The 20,316-nt window shown below is 35.9% G+C and overlaps 1 protein-coding gene across 4 annotated transcripts in view; it reads left to right on the top strand.

Annotated features, from left to right (window-relative positions):
* The window catches only part of PTPRG (protein tyrosine phosphatase receptor type G), a 631,793-nt gene that overhangs the window by 603,578 nt on the left and 7,899 nt on the right, over window positions 1–20,316 (top strand). For 3 of the 4 annotated variants that reach the window (XM_039880554.1, XM_039880552.1, XM_039880553.1), the window contains 9 exons: window positions 82–216; window positions 2,210–2,382; window positions 4,106–4,241; window positions 4,808–4,954; window positions 6,928–7,021; window positions 7,923–7,999; window positions 8,497–8,625; window positions 12,057–12,203; window positions 12,889–13,031. In XM_039880554.1, coding sequence (XP_039736488.1) covers window positions 82–216; window positions 2,210–2,382; window positions 4,106–4,241; window positions 4,808–4,954; window positions 6,928–7,021; window positions 7,923–7,999; window positions 8,497–8,625; window positions 12,057–12,203; window positions 12,889–13,031 — 1,181 coding nt within the window. Of the gene's footprint in view, window positions 1–81; window positions 217–2,209; window positions 2,383–4,105; window positions 4,242–4,807; window positions 4,955–6,927; window positions 7,022–7,922; window positions 8,000–8,496; window positions 8,626–12,056; window positions 12,204–12,888; window positions 13,066–20,316 lie in introns of those variants that run through there. The other variant, XM_039880555.1, reaches the window with a different exon arrangement.

The raw sequence follows: 20,316 nt of genomic DNA, 5'->3' as shown, positions 1-20,316 counted from the left end.
AACACCGTCATTTGAAATTATCAACAGTACAGTTATAGCAAAAATCGCCATTGGAATTTACAGCTTTTTTTCTTTTTGCAGCGGAAATGTGATCAGTATTGGCCAACAGAAAATAGTGAGGAATATGGAAGCATTATTGTCACACTGAAGAGCACAAAAGTTCACGCCTGCTATACTGTGCGTCGTTTTTCAGTCAGAAATACAAAAGTGAAAAAGGTATTAAATAAGGGAACTGGGTGGGCTGCCAGGGCATCTCTTTTTAAGCTTGTATGAAAATTTCTGCACAACCAAGGCCAATTCTCATAAGCAACTTTGTTTTTTAAAAAAAAAAAGCATTTTAAAGCATTTTTTTACAACTCTTGATTGACATCAATGTATTGTGTGAAAGATATTGGCAAAGCATGTAATAGAATTTAACTGGCCTGATTGAGTTCTTTAATCTCTTCATGAAGAAGGCTTGATATTTAAAAAAAAAAGTCTTCTTATCTTCTTAGGTTTTGGTAACCAGTAAATATGGCAGTATCTGTTTATCGATTTAGCTTTTTAATTCTAATAGGTTCTGGTAACTAGCAAATATGGCAGCATCTGTTTGTTGATTTAGCTTTTTAATTCAATTTTCTGAGAACTTGAAAGCATTGTTTCCTGAAGTACGCTCCAAGGCATGAAAAATGCTTACAAAAATCAGATTCTGCAACTTAACAAGTATAGAAAATGAATGCTACATAATACATATCCCCACTTAGAAACGTACAATGAAAATCAGTGACCAGAGTGCTAGAGTTAAGAAACCTATTTAACTTTGTTTTGCCTAGTGTTTCCTATGTGACTTAATAAAACTCTTTTCTATAGAACTGTTAGCATCCTGAGAATCGCACCTTGTGAAAATGCTGCTTTCAAGTTTCCTCAGTTTCTCTTGTTCAAACACTGCTGTCCCATCCAGATTCATAGATCATTATAGCAGTGCTGTGGACTCTAGATAGATGCTCATTAAGAAAAAGTAAAGTAGTTACTCTACTTAGGGGTGGCAGTCGCTTGTAACAATGGATCTTAATTTTTATTTTTGAGTCTTGGACATCTTTGAGAATGTGATAAAACTGTACCCCTCTTGCCCCAGAACAATTCACATTTACTCAAATACACAATTTCAGTGACTCCGAAGCCCATCTGTGGTCCAAAGTTAACCGTCCTTTCTAAGTATAGTTTTTTTTTCTGATAATGGCGGAAGTATATAAGAATCAGTAGCATTGTAATTATCTGTGTTCTTTATCATAGAACTGCTAGCTGGCTCAAGCTAAGCAATAACCAGTTTATACTTAAAAATCCCATTACTTATGGAAACCCTACAGATATTTAAACATTACCCACTCTTATTTTAGAAACAACTTAAGTCAGAGAAGGAAGGCAAATAGAAACTTTACGTGCTTCACACACTGACAAGAGAGTAAATAACTGAAAATGAGAAAGAAATTGGAAAATGAGAGTTAACAATTAAGAAATCAAAGCCATCCAGAGCTTTGTAATTCAGGGCCAAACACCATATAAGCTTCAGAGTTGATTTATCAATGACTCTGAGTCATCAGACGACAAAAAAAAAAAAAAAAAAGTCATAGCAAGTCATCTATTTGGGGAAATTTTTTAATCCAAAGTAGTTAAAATGTAAAAAGTTCATCCACTCGGAAAAATCCACTTTTTTTTTGAAAGTGACAAATTAATTTTTGCCTTTGACTCTAGAGATTGAGAATCATTAGTCCCTTAAGATCTTCCCCACACTTGCTGGAGTATAGAGCAGCAACCAGCACTCCGGAAGGTCCAACCTACGCAGTGGAGAAAGAAAAGGGGAGTCACAGCCCAGTCAGATAAGAGCAAAGCACTAAGGCCTTCTGGAGCTGGGGCAAAAAGTCAGGCAACGGAGGTCTTGTAGGCAAATTACAAAGTGTTTTGGATGGTTCCAAATCCAAAAAAACTGATATAAACATTCTCACTTGGTATAATCCTAAACTATCTTCCAAGAAGTGTCCTCTACTTCCCGTCTAGCTAGAAATGTCTCCATGTATGGCATGAAACGGCCACAAAGAGGAGATAACCTATCCCAGGAACAGTAATTAGGGTGAATGCAATCAGAGGCCCTGTTTCCTAACGCGCTGACATTATTTTTATCCAGAATGCCGACACTCAGCTTAAAGACATCTGTTTTTCACCTTTCTCATAGGGTCAGAAGGGGAATCCCAAGGGCCGTCAGAATGAAAGGGTGGTGATCCAATACCACTACACGCAGTGGCCTGACATGGGAGTCCCCGAGTACGCCCTCCCAGTCCTGACCTTCGTAAGGAGGTCCTCAGCAGCCCGGACACCGGAAATGGGCCCTGTGTTGGTACACTGCAGGTAGGGCTGGCGTCTTTCTCTTCTTCCCAGAGTCTGCATTTGAAGTGGGCAGAGCAGACAGTGTGGGCCTGGTGGACTTAGACCACTGTGGCCCTGCTGATTTGTTTGATTTAGAAACTGAGTCTTCCATTGAAAACTGGGACCTATAAGGCCTGTTAGGGTTATGTAAAGTAACTATATTCCCATGGCATTAAGAAATCATCTGCTGCTTCTGAGGATAAAATAAAATCTTCTCTTAGCAGATGAATCTCTAATTTTTATAACATCATCTTATTAATAAAATCTCCATTGTTCGCTCCTAACATGTAAAAATCTGACCTTAAACACAAGTTTAGAGCTTTCCTCACTAGAGATTTTGAGTTTCGTATATGGCTTTTCTGTAGGATTCCTCTAAATAATAATATAGCATGTATGAAAGGATTTTCTTTTCAGAATTTTAGTTTATACATGCTATATAAAATACTTTATTTATTTATTTATTTATTTATTTATTTATTTATTTATTTATTTTTAGGCAAGGCAACCCTTGGTTGACCTCACAGATTGCAAGGACCTTGTCAGCTTATAATCCTTGATTTTTTAAATTTTTTACGCCTACAGCACCTGGTCTTCCTAGGTGGCCTCCCATCCAAGTACTAACCAGGCCCGACCCTGCTTAGCTTCCAAGATCATGTGGGATCAGGTGGCTTGGCTGTAGACTTAAAATAAAGCACTAAGAAAGTCTATTTTCCCTCCTTAACTACTTTAAACAACTTTCACTGGTTGTTTAAAAATGCTTTTGTGTTTCATTTGTAATTGCATTCTTGGCTTTTTTTTTTTTCACTTCAGTATGCAAACGGATGTTGCTTATTCTGTGATTTATAGAAGGCCGTTGCACGGCCTTTTCTAAGCGCTTCTTTGGGCTGTTCTTATACTATGCAAGATCCTTTGCAGAAATTGGAACCATCTTCTGTTTAAAATTCCATGAGAACTTGACATTTTTTGCTAACCTATTTAGGAATCACTAAAATAGAGATAAAAGTCTATCAGAGAGCTTAGGTATCAACAGAGTTGTGTGAGATGGGGTCCTGCTGGGGGATTCTGCCAAAAGAAGCTTGCTAGTCACTACCACAGAACTTAGATCTTCCTATTTTTGTTTAAATAACAAAAATGTGAATAAGAAGCCAAATTTTCCAGATGTGACATTCTTATTCTATGCCTGGATTACTAAAGGAAAGCACCCCTTTAAATAGGAACTTTCTGATACTGAGCAGAATGGGGCAGTTGGGCAGAAATGGGGTTTATCAAAAGGATAATGGGCACTCCCAGAATCATTGGGAGAGCTGGAGAATGAGGGGCTTGCCTACACAGCAAGTAAATCACCGTACACAATGCCTCAGCAGATACAGGTCTGGTTTAGAGATGGCTGCTGCCAAGGAGACAACTAACAGTCCCTTGCATCACTGAGTTACTTCCTTTGCTTGAGCTGCAAGGGAGGCTGAGAAAGCAGGTTTATAACATTTTTCTGTAGCTCCTATGATATACGCAGTCTTTGCTCCCCACCAAGACTTGTGAGGTGGGAAAGGCCCTAATAAAGTTTTTGGATGCTATCCAAGAGAAGCAACCTATGTAATCAGTGAGTTATTCTACGTTCATGAGAGATTAAGATTCTAATTTTTCCAGTCCCACTGTTCATGACATGATAAAGTTAAAGGTACTAGTTGAGTGTTCTCGTTTCTTCTAGCGCTGGTGTGGGCAGGACAGGCACCTACATTGTAATAGACAGCATGCTGCAGCAGATAAAAGACAAAAGCACAGTTAATGTCCTGGGATTCCTGAAGCATATCAGGACACAGCGTAACTACCTCGTCCAGACTGAGGTAAGGAGTAGCTGCCAGTGCTCTCAGGAGATTCTAGCACACTCTTTAACAGAAAGTTGAATGATATTCAGGAGACAGATGCATTATCTTAGGGCTCAAAGGAATTCACAGGTTTGTATTAGAAGATACCCTGGCCATGATACTATTCTTTTGCTTATAGTTTTCAATTTCTGTGTGGATCTTAAACTTGAATTTCTCAACACCCACACAAGCACTTATGTAGCAGATACAGTTGTAGCTAGGGCTGTGTTCAGTGCTATGAGGAGTTAAACATTACGTTTGACTGAGAAATATATGTGAGAGAAAGGTTCTAAAGCCCTTCATTGAACTTACTGGGGTATGGTATGAAACACAGAACTAAGTATTCTCTACACTAAAATAAGTGTTAATAGATAAGCCAGTAAGTATTGGGAGTAAGCTACAGAGATGTAAATGCTTAAAGGAGTTCACTGATTGATCCCGGTTAGAGGAAGGGCTCATTAAAGGTAGATTTTATGAATGGGATTGAGGTGAGTAGCCCTTAACAGTTCTTCCTCAGTGACTACCATGTGTTATACCTGTTTCAGGAGCAGTACATTTTCATCCATGATGCCTTGTTGGAAGCCATTCTTGGAAAGGAGACTGAAGTATCTTCAAATCAACTGCATAGCTATGTTAATAGCATCCTCATACCAGGAGTAGGAGGAAAGACACGACTGGAAAAACAATTCAAGGTAGTGCTTTGCATAAATTTCTTTGGTTAAAAAGCAAAAAAGAAATGCCTCGAGTTGAGGGTCATGTCTTTTTTGTATGAATATATAGACTGAAATAGATTAATATTTGTACTCCTTAAACATGATGCAAAGGAAAATAAAGTTCGATCTATGTACGCATTGTTGGTATCCAAGTAGATAGTGTGGTGCTGTATTTTCTTCTGAGCAATTTATGAGTTTTTCTGAACATATACATCAGCCCCTAACCACGGTGACACAGCACTTTCAGTCAGTTGTTCCAGTCCAAAAAATATCCTCTGCACTTTTTCTGAACTAATCTATCTTATTAAAAATAGTTATTGTTGACGTATTGTCTTAAAAATGAAGCTATTTGAAAGAATGAAGCTATTCTAGCAGATAATTTAGAAACTAGTAAAGAGTTACTAAAGAATACTGGAAAAAAGTTAACTTTCCCTAAATGTTGGTTCTTTTTCTTTGATAGGGGCATAAAGAAGTTTAAAGGCAGTTATGGTTTATATGGAATTGACTTGAAATAAAGGTGAAAAAATAGACTATAAGGACTATTAAAGTAATTAAGATCAGAAAAGCCGAGTTATCTCAAAGGATTTAACTTTTCAGATGTTGTCTGTCTCTCCAGTCACTAAATGCTTTCCTATCTCTTAATCTCTGCCTTTTAAATTCTATTTTTTTACACATTGTTCTATATGTAATTTATTATTTGTGTCAAGATGAAAGGAATGAGATGAATCTGTACAGCTTTAGTTTTCATGGTAAAATTTTCTATAGACTCTGAAACCTTCATTTGAATCTCTCCTAAAGAAATGAGACTGCCAAATAAATTATAACAAGTGATATTAAATGAAAAATAATTTCACTGAGTTCAGTCATAATGTCAAATATCTAGCTCTTTTATAACATTCAAACTACTCTAAAAATCATTTGAAGTAACTAATAGTGGGGACATAGTGTCTCATTTTAAAGTTTAAAATGACTTCTTAAGTACCAGCATTTCTTAAATTCTGCCTTTTCTATGTCTGCACTATTTGTTTATACATAATTTTTAAATATATATATATATCATATATCAAAGGAATCACTTCATTCTGTTGAGAACCAGGTAATTGGTACTTTTACAAAGACTAACCACTTTAGAATGTAAGTAGAAGGAAAAAAACAGGGATCAGAAACTCGAAAACTACATCCAGGGCCCTTGACAGTAGTAGTACTAAAGCATTTGGAGGGACCGATACCATAAGTTCTATTAGGATGGACGAAAACACACACACATATATAGGGTTGACAAAATGGTTCAACCAGTTTATATAAACAGAAAGAATAACCAAACTGCTGGGCTAATTATTTATAACAGCCTTAGAACAATGTCAGTTCATTCAGTTCAACAGAAATTTACTGAGAACTTAGCCAATTCTTTAAGAAACATGATTAGCCCTTAATACCAAGAAGCAGGATTTTCTAGTGTGGACCCACCTGAGCTCATGTGCCAACAAGGAATTACACAAAAAAATTCACAAGCAATGACATCAACGGGAAAATCCACATTAATTGAATAAGCATCTATCACTGACATCATTCCTGTCATCAAGAAGCCTAACTAACACCTGATAGAAATAAGACCAAGGTAGTTGAGAGAAGTCCCACTAGTGAAACACAAAAAGTGTCCTTTGGGGTATTAAAATGTTTTTGTTCCTCAGTAATATGATTACTGGTATTTTTTGCCAGGTCATCAAACAAACGCTATCAGTTATACCCTTTTGGTCATACCTTTTTGTTTGTTTTGTTGTTTTTTCCATCTTTGTCGAATATAATTGGCATACAACATTGTATAATTTCTAGGTATACAAAGTAATGATTTGATATATGTATATATTGGTAAATGATTATCACAGTAAGGTTAGTTAACATGTCCACAACTATACCTTTGAATGAAAACTAAAATGTTGCTTTTCTTTCAGCTGGTCACACAATGTAATGCAAAATATGTGGAATGCTTTAGTGCTCAGAAAGAGTGTAACAAAGAAAAGAACAGAAACTCTTCAGTCGTGCCATGTAAGAAAGATCTTAAAATCAATTTGACTTGGTTGAGTGTGTTAGTATTTTTTTTTCCCCCCATTAGATATTATGTAAAGAGGCAGCTACTACCAAGGGGAAAGGTTATGTGCTGGATGACTAAGGCAGCTTGATCAAACTGGGAGGGCTGGCTGGTAGTGCCAGCAAGTCGCCACTTCTCTGTGACCTGAAATCTAGCTTCATTTCCCCTCAAAATTCAAGAATTAGGTTACTTCAACCATATCTTAACTGAAATAAAGTAAAGCCATTATCACTGTGGCATTAACACTCCTTTACAACTTCGAGTCCCAGATTAATCTATACAATGGGAACTGCGTCATCAAAATGTTCTGGCTGTTGAGATCAAAGGACTTTTGATAGGTGGTGACCCTTGTATAAATAACTCGGGACACAGCAGAAGATACTGTGTGTGTGCTGTAGACACAGGCATGGATGATCACTGGAGAGATTATCTACTGAAAAGCCACTGTCTTCTAAGCCCTTTGTGGGGAGAAACAGATAAGGAGATGGCAAAAGAGCAGAGTAAAACATACTGGTATAACTGTAGGAATATCAAACCAGAGTCAAATTTATCTGAAACCCTCTGTCACCTCTGCATGGAGTATTAGCGATCTGCTGTGCAAACCTCTCCCACAGTAAAATTTTCTTCCTCTGATACCTGTGTCCTTCTGGGAATGTGTAGCCAAATTTCATTTTACATTCCACCTTAGGTAATAACACTTTAGCTTAGTTAAAAATATAGCTAAGTCTTAAAAAGAAAGGGTACGGCGGGGCGGGGATATATTATTACTCACCAAGTAAGTCTCAGGAAGTGCTGTTGGTTCCGTGTGCACAATAAGGTAAATGTGGTGTTTTTGTTTTTTTTTTTTTCATATGATAGCTGAGCGTGCTCGAGTGGGTCTTGCGCCGTTGCCTGGAATGAAAGGAACAGATTACATTAATGCTTCTTATATCATGGTGAGAGTCAACAGTTAATTATAAATAAAGTCAATTAAGCTGAAAGGTGCTAAAGAGCGCATACCACCTATGTGACTGATTTCATTTTCCAAATAATATCTCAATGTGTAATATCAAAATTATAGAGTTCTGTATCTTGAAACCACTAACAAAAAATACCTAATCGTAGTGGGGGTACAGAAATGCCTAAATTAAGAAAAATGCTTGTTAAGGAATTAATTTTATTGTTAATTTCACCCAATCAACTCTCTAAATAAACGTTGAAATTACCATTAAGTAAAAACAGCATGGGTAACTAAAAGTGAATTACATGTGGAGAGAAAATTGTCTACACATGTTAGAACTACATTTAGAAATTAGCCAAATTCACTGAATGCCTTTTTCAATTATTTTAGTATGGTCGAAATGATGCTATCTTATTTCATGAATATATTTTACTACTGCAAAGTTGGAATAAAACACTCATAATCACGGATTTTTCATCTCCCTAACTGAAGGGCTATTATAGGAGCAATGAATTTATTATAACGCAGCATCCTCTGCCACATACTACGAAAGATTTCTGGCGAATGATTTGGGATCATAATGCACAGATCATTGTCATGCTGCCAGACAACCAGAGCTTGGTAAGTAAAGCACATCTGCTATATATTAATGAGCCTCTGAGGCCATAAGTGTAAATTTGATACCTTGCCACAGGGCTATCGTGTCTGTATATGCTAGGGAGGGAAGTTAGACCTCTCATCTTTAAGTCTATACAGATTCCTTTTGCAGTCTCACAATTACCATCCCTGTCAGCTCCATTACTTGATTCTATAATGCTGGTGATATCACTCTACAGTTGTGCTGTACATAGCTGTAAAGTAGCAGGTTTTGAAAAAAGTCCCCTACTAATCTCATTAATGTATGACCTTAACCCGACCTCTTAGTTGCTATGTTACTTTTGAAAAATAATAGCAGCTAACATTTAATTATATCACTGAGTTTATTACTGTGCAAATATTAACTCATTCAGTCCGCTCTACAATTTTACGACATGGTACTGTTATCATCTCATTTAATAGCTGGGAAAACTGAGGGAAATAACATGTCCAACGGCATACACAAATAATTGGAGTCAGGATTTGAACCCGAGTCACCTGTCTCCAGAGCTCATGCTTTTAATCATGTTTTCATGGTGTTTGTCCCACCCACATCATAGAAATGTTTCCCAGTCCCTCCCCCTCCAAATTCTATCAAAAATAATAATAATGTATCATTACTTTACCCCTGCCGCCATAGGTAAGTCAGATCCATTACCAGGAAGGAGATAAAGAAAGGCTATTTTGTTCCAACTTAAAGGTATTTTTTAAGAACTTTACTAACCTACTATCTCTTTCTCCTCCCTTTAGTCCTTCCCTATTGAGGGTCTCTAAACTATATTGGAGAAGGGTCAGCAAGTTTATAAAATCAGCTTAAATGTGTGTGCTTAAGCTCTCTAAGTCTCAGAATTAATTGGGTTCAAAAGTTACTGTAAGGACATGGAAGCAAAAACAAAAACACAAGGAAGATCTGCCTCCATGAGTGTCAGATTAGTGAGTTTTTTAATCAAGAAAGAACAGCATGTGATTGAACCCCTAGTCTTGATGACATGCATTTGACTGTGTGCCCAGTCAGTAGGAACTTCTTCACTTTGTCGCATTTTGCTCCAGCTTCAGAATACCAAGGCTGCTTCTGTATGATAGAATGGCAACAAAGTTGAGAATCTGAAGCTAAAAACTGGAGTGTAAATTTTCAAATTAGCTGGCAGTAGGGGTCTTTTCTGTTTGGCATGTAGAAATTGGAGGCATTTAGGGTTGTTAAAACGTCCATTTGTTGGATGAGTCAGTATTTTGTTATTATAACTTAACAGAGGACAGTCACCAAAAGCCTCTACCCACAAGCTTATTTGTATGGGGAGTCTAGGGGGAGCCTGGCCAAATAAGTGGGTACATGTTCTGCAGACAGTGAGGATACAGGGACTGCCATGGAACATGTGATCTCAGTCTCTCTGAGACCTGGGGATGCTAGGCTAGAATCATACATGTCTGCATTCTCAGCTTTGGGGTTGAACGTCAAATTCATTGATGGCAGTTCTTCCTAAAGATAATGTCTCTGGATTCCTATGCTTGCTTTATGGCTTATTACCACTGTAATTTTACAAGACCACAATTCTGTGAATAGTCAAGAAGTCACTGGTTCCTAACTCAGAAAGCACTGTTAGCTAGGCATCTTTGACATATATAAATCTTTTTTTAAGCAAAATAACCATAAGACTAGAATGCCTACTGAATTAAGTAGCATTTATTTTTCTCAGTCTTTCATCCAAAGTTGATCAATTATTCTCTGTATTCAGAAGTTTTTCTCTGCCTTTCTTCCATCGTAACTGAAGTCCCTGTGGCTATCTTTAGACCAATTGCATAATTTACTGTTCATATTATCATTATAAAAGTTCTTTGAGGTAAGTAGTTTTATTATTCCCACTTTTCAGATATGGAATTTAAGGCTCAGATAGTTTAATTTATTCAGGATCATATCCAATCCTAAATCCTATGCTTAATCCGTGTGTATTGGTTATATGTAAAGGCCCTGTCCATTATACCTTATGTTTTTAATATCTACTAAAACGATCCTACTTCCATTTCCCTGGACAAAATGTATTAAAACACATGACAGTTACAGACTTCTTTTGTATAGACTAAACCCAATTGCTAATCTGTTTCCCCTTATGCTGAGCTTTAAAAATAAAAATGTACTTGGCAATAAGCTATATTGAAACTTGAAAGGGTGATAAGTCTTATTGGACTGTTGGCTCATTTCTAATGCAACAATGTAAGATTAAACAAAACCTTCTTTGTTTTGAACACTATTCAGAATTATTTCTGACTTCGCTAGTAGTAGCTAAGCATTTTCAGGAAAATGCCCATAGAAATCTGTATTACAGACAAACTGTAGTTTGCCATTTGAACTGATTAGAAAAGGAGGGAGCAGGGGTCTTATTGTCAGAGTCATTGTATTTCTCATAAAGTCTCCCACCTGTGCAATAGTTAACTTTTTTAAGGCCTCCATAGTTTTCAGGGATAGAATTCAAATACAAAGCCTGAATATTTACTTTTAATCTTGAAACAGATGAACATTTGAAGGCCGAAAGACTCTCTGTGTTATCATCCCCTGGACATCCATACTAACTTTTAAAGAACACCTTGTACTTAGAGCCAACACACATGCTTACTTATGTACAACCTCTTTCCAAAAAGGTTCTGTCCCATACCATTTATTAGTAGTGTGATTTTAGACAACTTATGTGTCTCTGAGCCTTGGTGTCCTCATTTGTAAAAGCAGATGATAAAAATCCCTCATCTCACTAGTATTTTGTAAAAATTAAATAAGATGTTTATCTTAACATTATCTTACTTAATTTAGGGGTGCAGGGGGAGGGCGAAGTGGGTAAAGGGCGAAGTGGGTAAAGCTGGAGGAAACTGGACCTTGGGTGGTAAACACACAATAGAATATACAGATGTCAAATGATAATGTACACCTGAAAATTATATAATTGTATTAACCAATGTTACCCCAATAAACTCAATTTTAAAAAAAGATAATGTTTATGAACATCCTTTGCAAAATGCTAATCAACTGTAGAGCTGTTATTAACATAATTCATAGGAAATGGCAATTAGCATGTCTTAGTTGCTTAAGCAATTGTGAATAATAGGTTAAAATTAATTGACCTAAATCTCATCTCCTTTTTCATTATGACAGTTATATCACAGAGCACTTCTCAATGGGGGGTGATGCATCCCCTATAGATGCATTTTGGTTGTTACAGTGACATAGGTGAGAAGTGCTGGAAAATAATTATTATTATGTATGTTTTTCATTGCGTACAGTAATCATTGAACTCAGCATGATTAGATGGGCATAAAATTCTGTGAACCAAATTTAAAAGGTAACTTGAGAGGTATAGCAAATCTAAAACATTTTGCAAGCAAATGTTTGACAGCACTACAGATTTTTTTTTTTTTTTTGGTTCTCATAGGCAGAAGATGAGTTTGTATATTGGCCAAGTCGAGAAGAATCCATGAACTGTGAGGCCTTTACCGTCACCCTGATCAGCAAAGACAGACTGTGCCTCTCTAATGAAGAACAAATTATCATCCATGACTTTATTCTTGAAGCTACACAGGTAACCTAAACCTCAGTTCCTTAGTAACAGCTATATCTTGGCCCAGGATCATTCTTCTAAGTAATACTGAAATAATTTACCACCCTTGAGGCAGGCCCAGGTATTTGAGTATGACTTAATTTTAAATATGTACACTTCTCTTTTTTTTCCTTCCTTCAAATATTTGCTTTCCTGGCTGAATAGACAAAAGGTAACCAGTTTTTCTGATTGAGCACACATACAAATAGGTCTGTTGACCTAATTATAAAAACAATATTCTAAAGCTCAATATTTTTTTTCTGTCAGAAATGTAAACCTTGGCAATGTGTTGCAGAGACGATAATAGTGAGACTTTTGTTATAGAACATTTTGATGTGTAATAACTGCCTTTTTATGGGACAGGAAAAAGGGGAGCTGTCTTATAGTAGTAATTTAAATGATGAGCTCCTAACCCCTTCCTATTTCTTTAATTCTAAAGAAGAATTGTCACTTGAAATTTTAGCCTAAACAAAATAAGATTCTACTATTTTGCTATGGTGACCTGCTCACTTTTTAACAGCAGGCAGACCTCCCTAGCCGTCTTACTGATTGCGTGTTGGGTAATCTGGCATTCTTCTGTTATCTATAATATATGCTTTCTCAAAAGCAAGTTCTAGTCATTAGATTATAGACAGAATGAAATAAACTCATGTTGTATTGGTTGTAGGATGACTATGTCTTGGAAGTTCGGCACTTTCAGTGTCCCAAATGGCCTAACCCAGATGCCCCCATAAGCAGTACCTTTGAACTTATCAACGTCATCAAGGAAGAGGCCTTAACGAGGGATGGCCCCACCATTGTTCATGATGAGTATGTATCTGTTTCTTAATCTTAAAATTTAGACATTTTTCTTGTTGAATTGCTCTGGAAGTAGAAAGGGAAGACAGATTTTTTAAAACCTGCTCCCTCTCACAGCTTGTGACCATCCCATGTTATTTCTAATGTGTACCTGTGCAAGACATGGCTCTGTTGGCATTTTATCAAACCTTCCCAAGTCTTCAGGTTCTCCCAGAGTATATGTTCTACTATATCTTAGCCTACAAAAGTAGATTTGCTTGCTTTTTGAGGTTTTATGTTTCAGTAACACAAATTAATCAAACAGCTAATTAAATTATTAATTATTTACATCAATCAAATAGTTACATTTATTTTAACATTCTAACACTGAATTTTAGCAAACACTTGTTAGAGTTTACAGTGTGTTTTGAAGATTATAGTACTGTCTTTGGGATTTAAAAGTAAACAACACGAATCTCAAATAGAACAAGTCACTCCAGGCTCAGGGATTCTAGGCTACAAAGTGTTCAAATCCAGCCCCTTTCCACTTTATTAAGAGAGACAGGGTCATAGATGTCCCTTACATGGTATACGAATATTTGGAGTGAAACTGGAATCAACCTGCAAGTCAGTCGTATAACCTTACATTATTTAGACTCTCACAAACCTTTGGTCAATATGGCACCTATTATACACATCCTCATCTCTATTTTAGTTCTAAGGTAGCTCACTCCCTTGGTCAGCAAATTTTCAGTGCATCCATTATGTTCATTAAATTACCAACAACTTTAATAGCATAGATAATAATAAATTGGAAAGTAAAGCTTATTGTTCTTTTATTTTCCTTAAACTAAAGATATAACAAAGTGCATAAAGATTTTCAGCCTAGGTCGGCACCTTCTCCTCAAATCCATATTGCTCTCCTGTTTGAAGTAAACCACATTACTGGCTGCTTCCAAAGAGTTCTGTGGTCTTGAGAAATAGTGGCTATTTCACAATGTTGGCCCGACATAATTACATTAAGAATTAAGGTTAGAAGAGCATTATAGTCAAAGAAGTATTTAAATAGCACACAGACCGCCTCAGAATGACTAGGTAGTTGCCACTGGCTGTGAAACTTTAGGGTAGGCAGTATAGCATAAAATTAGGGCTGTTTCTGGAGATTTTCTTCCCCACTAAACTGGGTCAGATTTTAAATTACTTCTGTATCAATTCAGGCCAAATCCTAATGTTGCTGCCCAAGTTATGATAGTGCTCCAAGGAATTAGGTCCTAAAGTCAGTAAGACAGCCAATCTGATAGTTCATGGCAAAGGAAGAGGTAAAGAATAAAACACCACCATGCAAACAGTTTCACACAACTGTTTCATTCATTTATCTGTATTCATCTTTGGGGTATACTAGTCTTATTCAAAAAATATTCATGATTTTTATTTTATGCCACATGGTGAGTATATCACCTCTGGAATTAATCAAAGGTAGCTGTTCTTAGCCTAAATAGTAAAAGAGAAAATCCTAAACTAGTGGATCTACAGCTATCATATAGATATCACATAGGTTAGCTGGATTAAAACCACCGAAAGAAATGTGTTCATTCATTTATCCATCTACCATCTTTAGGAGATAAGTGATTCCATAGAAATTACTTTTCCACATTACTCTAGAACAACTCTAAAAATTTTAAACAGTCGCTAACTCTAGCGCACTACTCTGAATACCAGTTACCTTTCAGTTTCCTCTTACCTACTTGTACTTCTAAATATCCCTTCATGATGGCATACAGACACCTCGTATTCTGCTTGTATAAAACCAAACTAATCATCTTCCAGCCTTCCCCGACCCACCAAGTCTTGTTGATTCTACTCATTCTTTCAAGACACTTTTCAGATTCTTTTACAGTCTGGCCTAAGTTGACTTTTCCAGCTACCATACCAAGCTTCCACTGAAGTACTTCCTCTGGGCCACCCTTCCCCTGCAAATACTATCTCCTCTAGTGCCCTTTCATTCAACACACAGTTCAGAAATCTCTCTCTGAAATTGAAGTCACTCTCTCTGAGATTATCTCTAACCCATTTCAGAGGCGATCATCAAAATCGTTAATAGACATCACCTTGCCAATGCCATTCCTGTTTATCATACATTGTAACTATTTGTCCACAGGACCGTCACCCCCACATTGCTGAGACCAGCAGTGGTAACTTCCTCATCCCAGTCTCCATTAGGTGAAGGCCAGTGCCTGGCACATACTGGGTGCTGGACAGATACTGGCATGAATGGGTACTGTGTTTCAAATTGTGATGGCCTGCATAATTTTAGGGCTCTGTACCCCTATATGAACTTTTCCCAGAAAGCCTTGAACCTTGCCTTTTGTTTTGTCATGTTGCCTGCTTAAATTCTGTGAACTATAAAGCCAATTTACAAAGTTTTTTAAGCTCAAAAGTAGAAGTGAGCACACTTGGAGAGAAGACCTGAGAGCTTCTACTGTAAGTCGAAGAGTTTATCTTTTAGTGCTCAAACTTTGTGATATCTATTCGGTCTTCATCTTTTTAACACTACTTTCAGGGTCCTCAGCTATGTACCAGATAGATGAAGTTTCCGGATAAATGATCTAAGGATAAAATTCCTCACCAGAAAGTAAACTGATCTTTCTTGAGGACAGACATAGCGTAAAAGCAAACTGCTTTATTCATGGCATTCTATATTCCCCTGTTTAAGACAGTTCTGTTCAGAGGCTGACCTGTATCATTACTGTCAAATTTTAAAAACAGAGCTTGTAGTTCTACAGAAGGGGTTTAGAGATAGGCATGGTTCTTACACAGTCTCATGAGACAACAGTAGACTAGATATTCACTCACAGAACAAAGAATCGTTTCCTGTGCAAATAATGTTAATTCACTCTGGAGATACATCTATCACCATATTAGATATCATAGTAGGCTAATTTCATTTAATAGTTCTCAAAGCGTGATCTGAGGACACCCGGTTAAGGAGGGGACAGTAGTCTTCAAGCCCCTTCCAGGAGATGAAAGGTCAAAACTATTGTCATAATAATGCAAAGATACCATTTCCCTTGTTCACTCTCATTCTGTCATGAGTGTGCAGTACAGTTTCTCCAGAGCTGCATGATATGGGTTGACATCCTCACTCTCGTGGCTAATGGAATGTGTGCTTGCATGGTTTTGTGTTTTAATATTTTCTCAGTTCTAATTTCTGATAGAGTAAATATTTGATAGAGCTCAAAATAAGCAAAACCTCTTTGGGGATTTTTATTTTAATTTGGTTCTGAGATATTCTATAAGTGAGGCAGAAATATATGGAATGCCTTCTATACCAGCTACTGCAAAGACACTCAGAAATCATAGCTAATTAGTTTAATCCTCAAATTTATCCTACTATGAGGGTAATTTTAGAATTCGCTACTTTACATATGAGAAAATAAGCACAGTGACACTAAATAATAGTGACTGGGTATACATATAGTTAGTGTCAGAGCCCAGACCAGCCACATAATTTCTGGGGTCCAATGTAAAATGGAAATGCAGGAACCTATGTCCAAAAATTATTAAGAATTTCCAGATGGAAAGCGCAGAGCTTTAAACTTAAGTGCAGGACCCTTCCGATTAGGGGACCCACATGGTGGCAAGCCTGGAAACTGGCCCTGCTAGAGTCAAACCCAAATCAGTCTCATCCTGCTGAAGAGCACCGCCTCCCACAGTCAGTACTCCTGCACATGTGTCTCCATTTCTTCAACTTCAGACTCTTGTTTTTCTCCTACTTGATTGACTCATTCAGTTACTGAGCTGTTTATTTTTTTTTTTTCTTTTTAGTTTCAGGTATACAGTATAATGGTTAGACATTTATATAATTTAGGAAGTGATCTGCCCCATTATTCTAGCACCCATCTGGCCCTATATCTAGCCATTACAATATTTTAATTTTTAAAGTCCTGTGGAAAGCTTTTTGTTGCCATTTCCCCAGGAATGATACATATCCAAGCTTTCACTCTGTTTTCCTACTTGCTTTAATGATTTCTAAGGGAAGTATCACTTCACAGTGACAGGGTTATAATTCTGGATTGCATTCTTGGTTATCATTTTTAAAACAATGTCTAAAAAGAAAAACTATAACAATTGTGAGTAGTTATATGAAAGAGTAAAAAATATGATTAAGTGGGCATAGACATCATACACACTGACTATACGAGGAACCCCAATGTGTTTTAAAATAGGCGGAACACTTAAAAACATGACTGTGCATTGGGAACTTAAAGTAGTTTCATTTCTTCTATGATTTCTTTGCAGGATAGGAAGGAAAAGATGAAAATACATTTGGTTTTTTTCTTAGCAGCATTTCTTAACAAGCATTGCTTTTGAAGAAGTGGTAAATGAACTACCAAAGCCAGTGAATTTATATACTATTCTTATTTTATCTAGCTTATACCTTGGTGAAAAAGTGAAACAGCCCCTCTAGTTTTAAGTGCAAATCTATGAAACTTGACAAACATCCTTTAATCCTGCTTAATTCCTAAATTGCTAGAAGAACATGGCCTTTGTTTTTTCAGTCTCTATTTTTTTATATTAATGTTTGCTTTTTAGAAGATACTTAAAAGTATCTGTGTGTTTGATTGGTTTGACTCAGTTTCTAGTCATGTTCAAAGTATTCTTGTGTTGTACTTCCTTTTAATTTACATTCTTATTTAAGAGTGGCTAAATATAGGAAAGGCCAGACTAATCCCACATGGAGTGCACACTGCATAATAAGATACATAATACCTGACTTTTCTTCTTAATGGCTATGGATAGCTTTAAGAAAGAGCTAAAGAAGAGGTGGGTGGAAGGAGATCCTGAGTCTAACAGTTTCACTAGACAGATTAAGCAAAAGTTAAGTTCTTCCTCTCCTGAAAAATGTTAGTGCCGTGCTAAAATAAGTAGGTAAACTCAGAATCTGAGGAAAGACAAGATGATGAACAAGAACAATAAGCGAATCAGAGTTAATAGAGCAATCATAATAGGATTTTAAACTATGTTCACATCTAAAGGAAGTCTGTATGAAATGAATTAAAAACATGTATTGTGCAACAGGAACAAATTAGAGCCTAAGAAATAGAAAAAATAAGAGATGCTAGCAGCAGAACGCACAAAGTTGAAATCAAACAAGGATATAGAAGCTAGATACAGAAGTTCTAACACATGTCCTAAGACATGAGCCCGTAGAGAGATTAAAGAGGAAGAAATAATGGCTGAGATTTTCTGAGAACTGAATAAGGGATTAAATTCTTAAACTGAATGATCAGAATACATTTGAACAATAACATTCAGAGAGATTTGAATACTACAATTAACAAGACTGATCTATTAGTGATATATAAAACTATGCACCTAAAAGAGACTATATTGAGAGACCGTAGTATATTCTCTTCAAACATAAATGATTTATTTAGATAAATTGAATTTCGGAACATTTCTGAAAAATGATACCATACAAGGCCACATTCATTGGTCATAATGCATTAAAATTAAAAACCAATGAGACCTCAGATCCTCATACCTAAACACTGAAGTCCTTGTATCTAGAATTACATATAGATAATTCATGGGCTAAAAGGTTACGGAAAATAGGAATTAGAAAAGCACTTAAAATTAAATAAATGCACTGCATTTCAAAACCTGGTATGATGTAACCAAACTACACTCAAAGAGAAAAAAATTATAGCTTATACTGTATATATTGGAGAAAAGATTGAAAATACAGTTTCAACTCAAGAAGCCAGAAAAAGAACCAGATAAATCCACAAATAGTACAAAGAATTAAAATAAAAGCAAACGGCAATAAAATGGGGGCAGGGAAGAGATAGTAAAATTTAAACAATAAAGTCTAAAAAAGAAACCAATTTGGAAAATGGCAAAAAAAAATTCACCATTTATCCACAGTTACAGCAAAACATTTCAGAATTGTTATTATACTCAGGTGTAATGATTATTTTTTCAAGGCCTTATCTTTTAGAGTTTTATACTAAAATATGAATAAATAATATACTTGGAATTTGCTTCAAAATATATGGGAGAGGAAGTAGAGATGCGACAAGAGTGCCCTTAGGTTGATGATTGTTGTAATTTAGTGAGCTTCTTGAGGGTTACTGTACATTTTCTATAAAAGGTCAAAATAATAGAAATATTATAAAAGACTGAATATTCGAAACTATATACTGATAAGTTTTTAAAGGGTTAAAATATAAATATTTTAAAAGATATAAAATTAAACATTCGAAACTATAATTTTATAGTAATAAATTTTTAACCCTAGATCATAAGCATAATAAATGATACTTTTTGAACATACGGTAGATGTACTAGTCTCTGTTCTGTGCCATTTACACGTATCAGCTCAAATATAAGCTCTAGTCACGAGCTATGAGACTTTGGCCAGCTCACCTGAATGTGCCTTGTTTCTTCAGCCTCAAAATGGGGATAACAATAGTACCTATACCATAGGACTACTGTAAAAATTAAGTTGGTACATGTAAAATATCTAAGAAAGCCTGTCAACATAGTAAGAGCATACTACATGTTAGTGATTACTAAGAACTGAATTAAAAGATGAGTTCTCAAAACTGTTAAGGTCCACTAAGTCCTGACAGGCTACATTTGAATAACACACAGAGAATAGACTTAATGTTAACTTGATTTAAAAAAAAAAAAAAAGGCTAGCACCAAAACGAAAAAGTATGAGCTAATCTTACTTATTAGAATATGGATGCAAAACTCAAAAACTGTCAAATAAAACCCAACATGTTATAAAAAGTAAGATTTATCCTGAGACTGTAGAACTCGTTAAATATTACCAAAAATTTCTCAGTGAATTCAGGACATTTTTAAAGGTGTTTCTAAAAAGAATGTTAATAGATGTTGAAAAACATACAATAACACCCATTCATAATATGCCCCCCCAAAAAAACACTCAGCAAACTAAAAGTATAAAGCATCCTCGTTAACTTGATCAATGTTATTTATCAAAAGTCTATAACAAACATTAATTTAATATTAATAACTTAGAAGCTTTACCATTAAAGAATATAACACGATGCATCCTAGCAGTCCTTGACTATAAAACTATTAGGTCCTAACCAACAGAGTAAAAGCAAAAGATACAATAAATTTAAAAGTTGAAAAGAGGCAAAACTGGCATTATTAGCAGATAAAGATGTAGCCAACTTCCTAGACAAACCACAAATTATTAGAACTTAAAAAGAGTTCTGCCGTGTGGCTGGATACAAGTTTACCATATGAAAATCAATTTTCCTATAGTATGTCAACTGAAACC

This window comes from Pteropus medius, unplaced genomic scaffold, assembly GCF_902729225.1.
Source record: "Pteropus medius unplaced genomic scaffold, Ma_sr-lr_union100, whole genome shotgun sequence".
In the NCBI taxonomy this organism is placed as follows: Eukaryota; Metazoa; Chordata; class Mammalia; order Chiroptera; family Pteropodidae; genus Pteropus; species Pteropus medius.
Note: the sequence above shows the minus strand (reverse complement) of the source record. Positions and strands in the feature narration are given on the sequence as shown.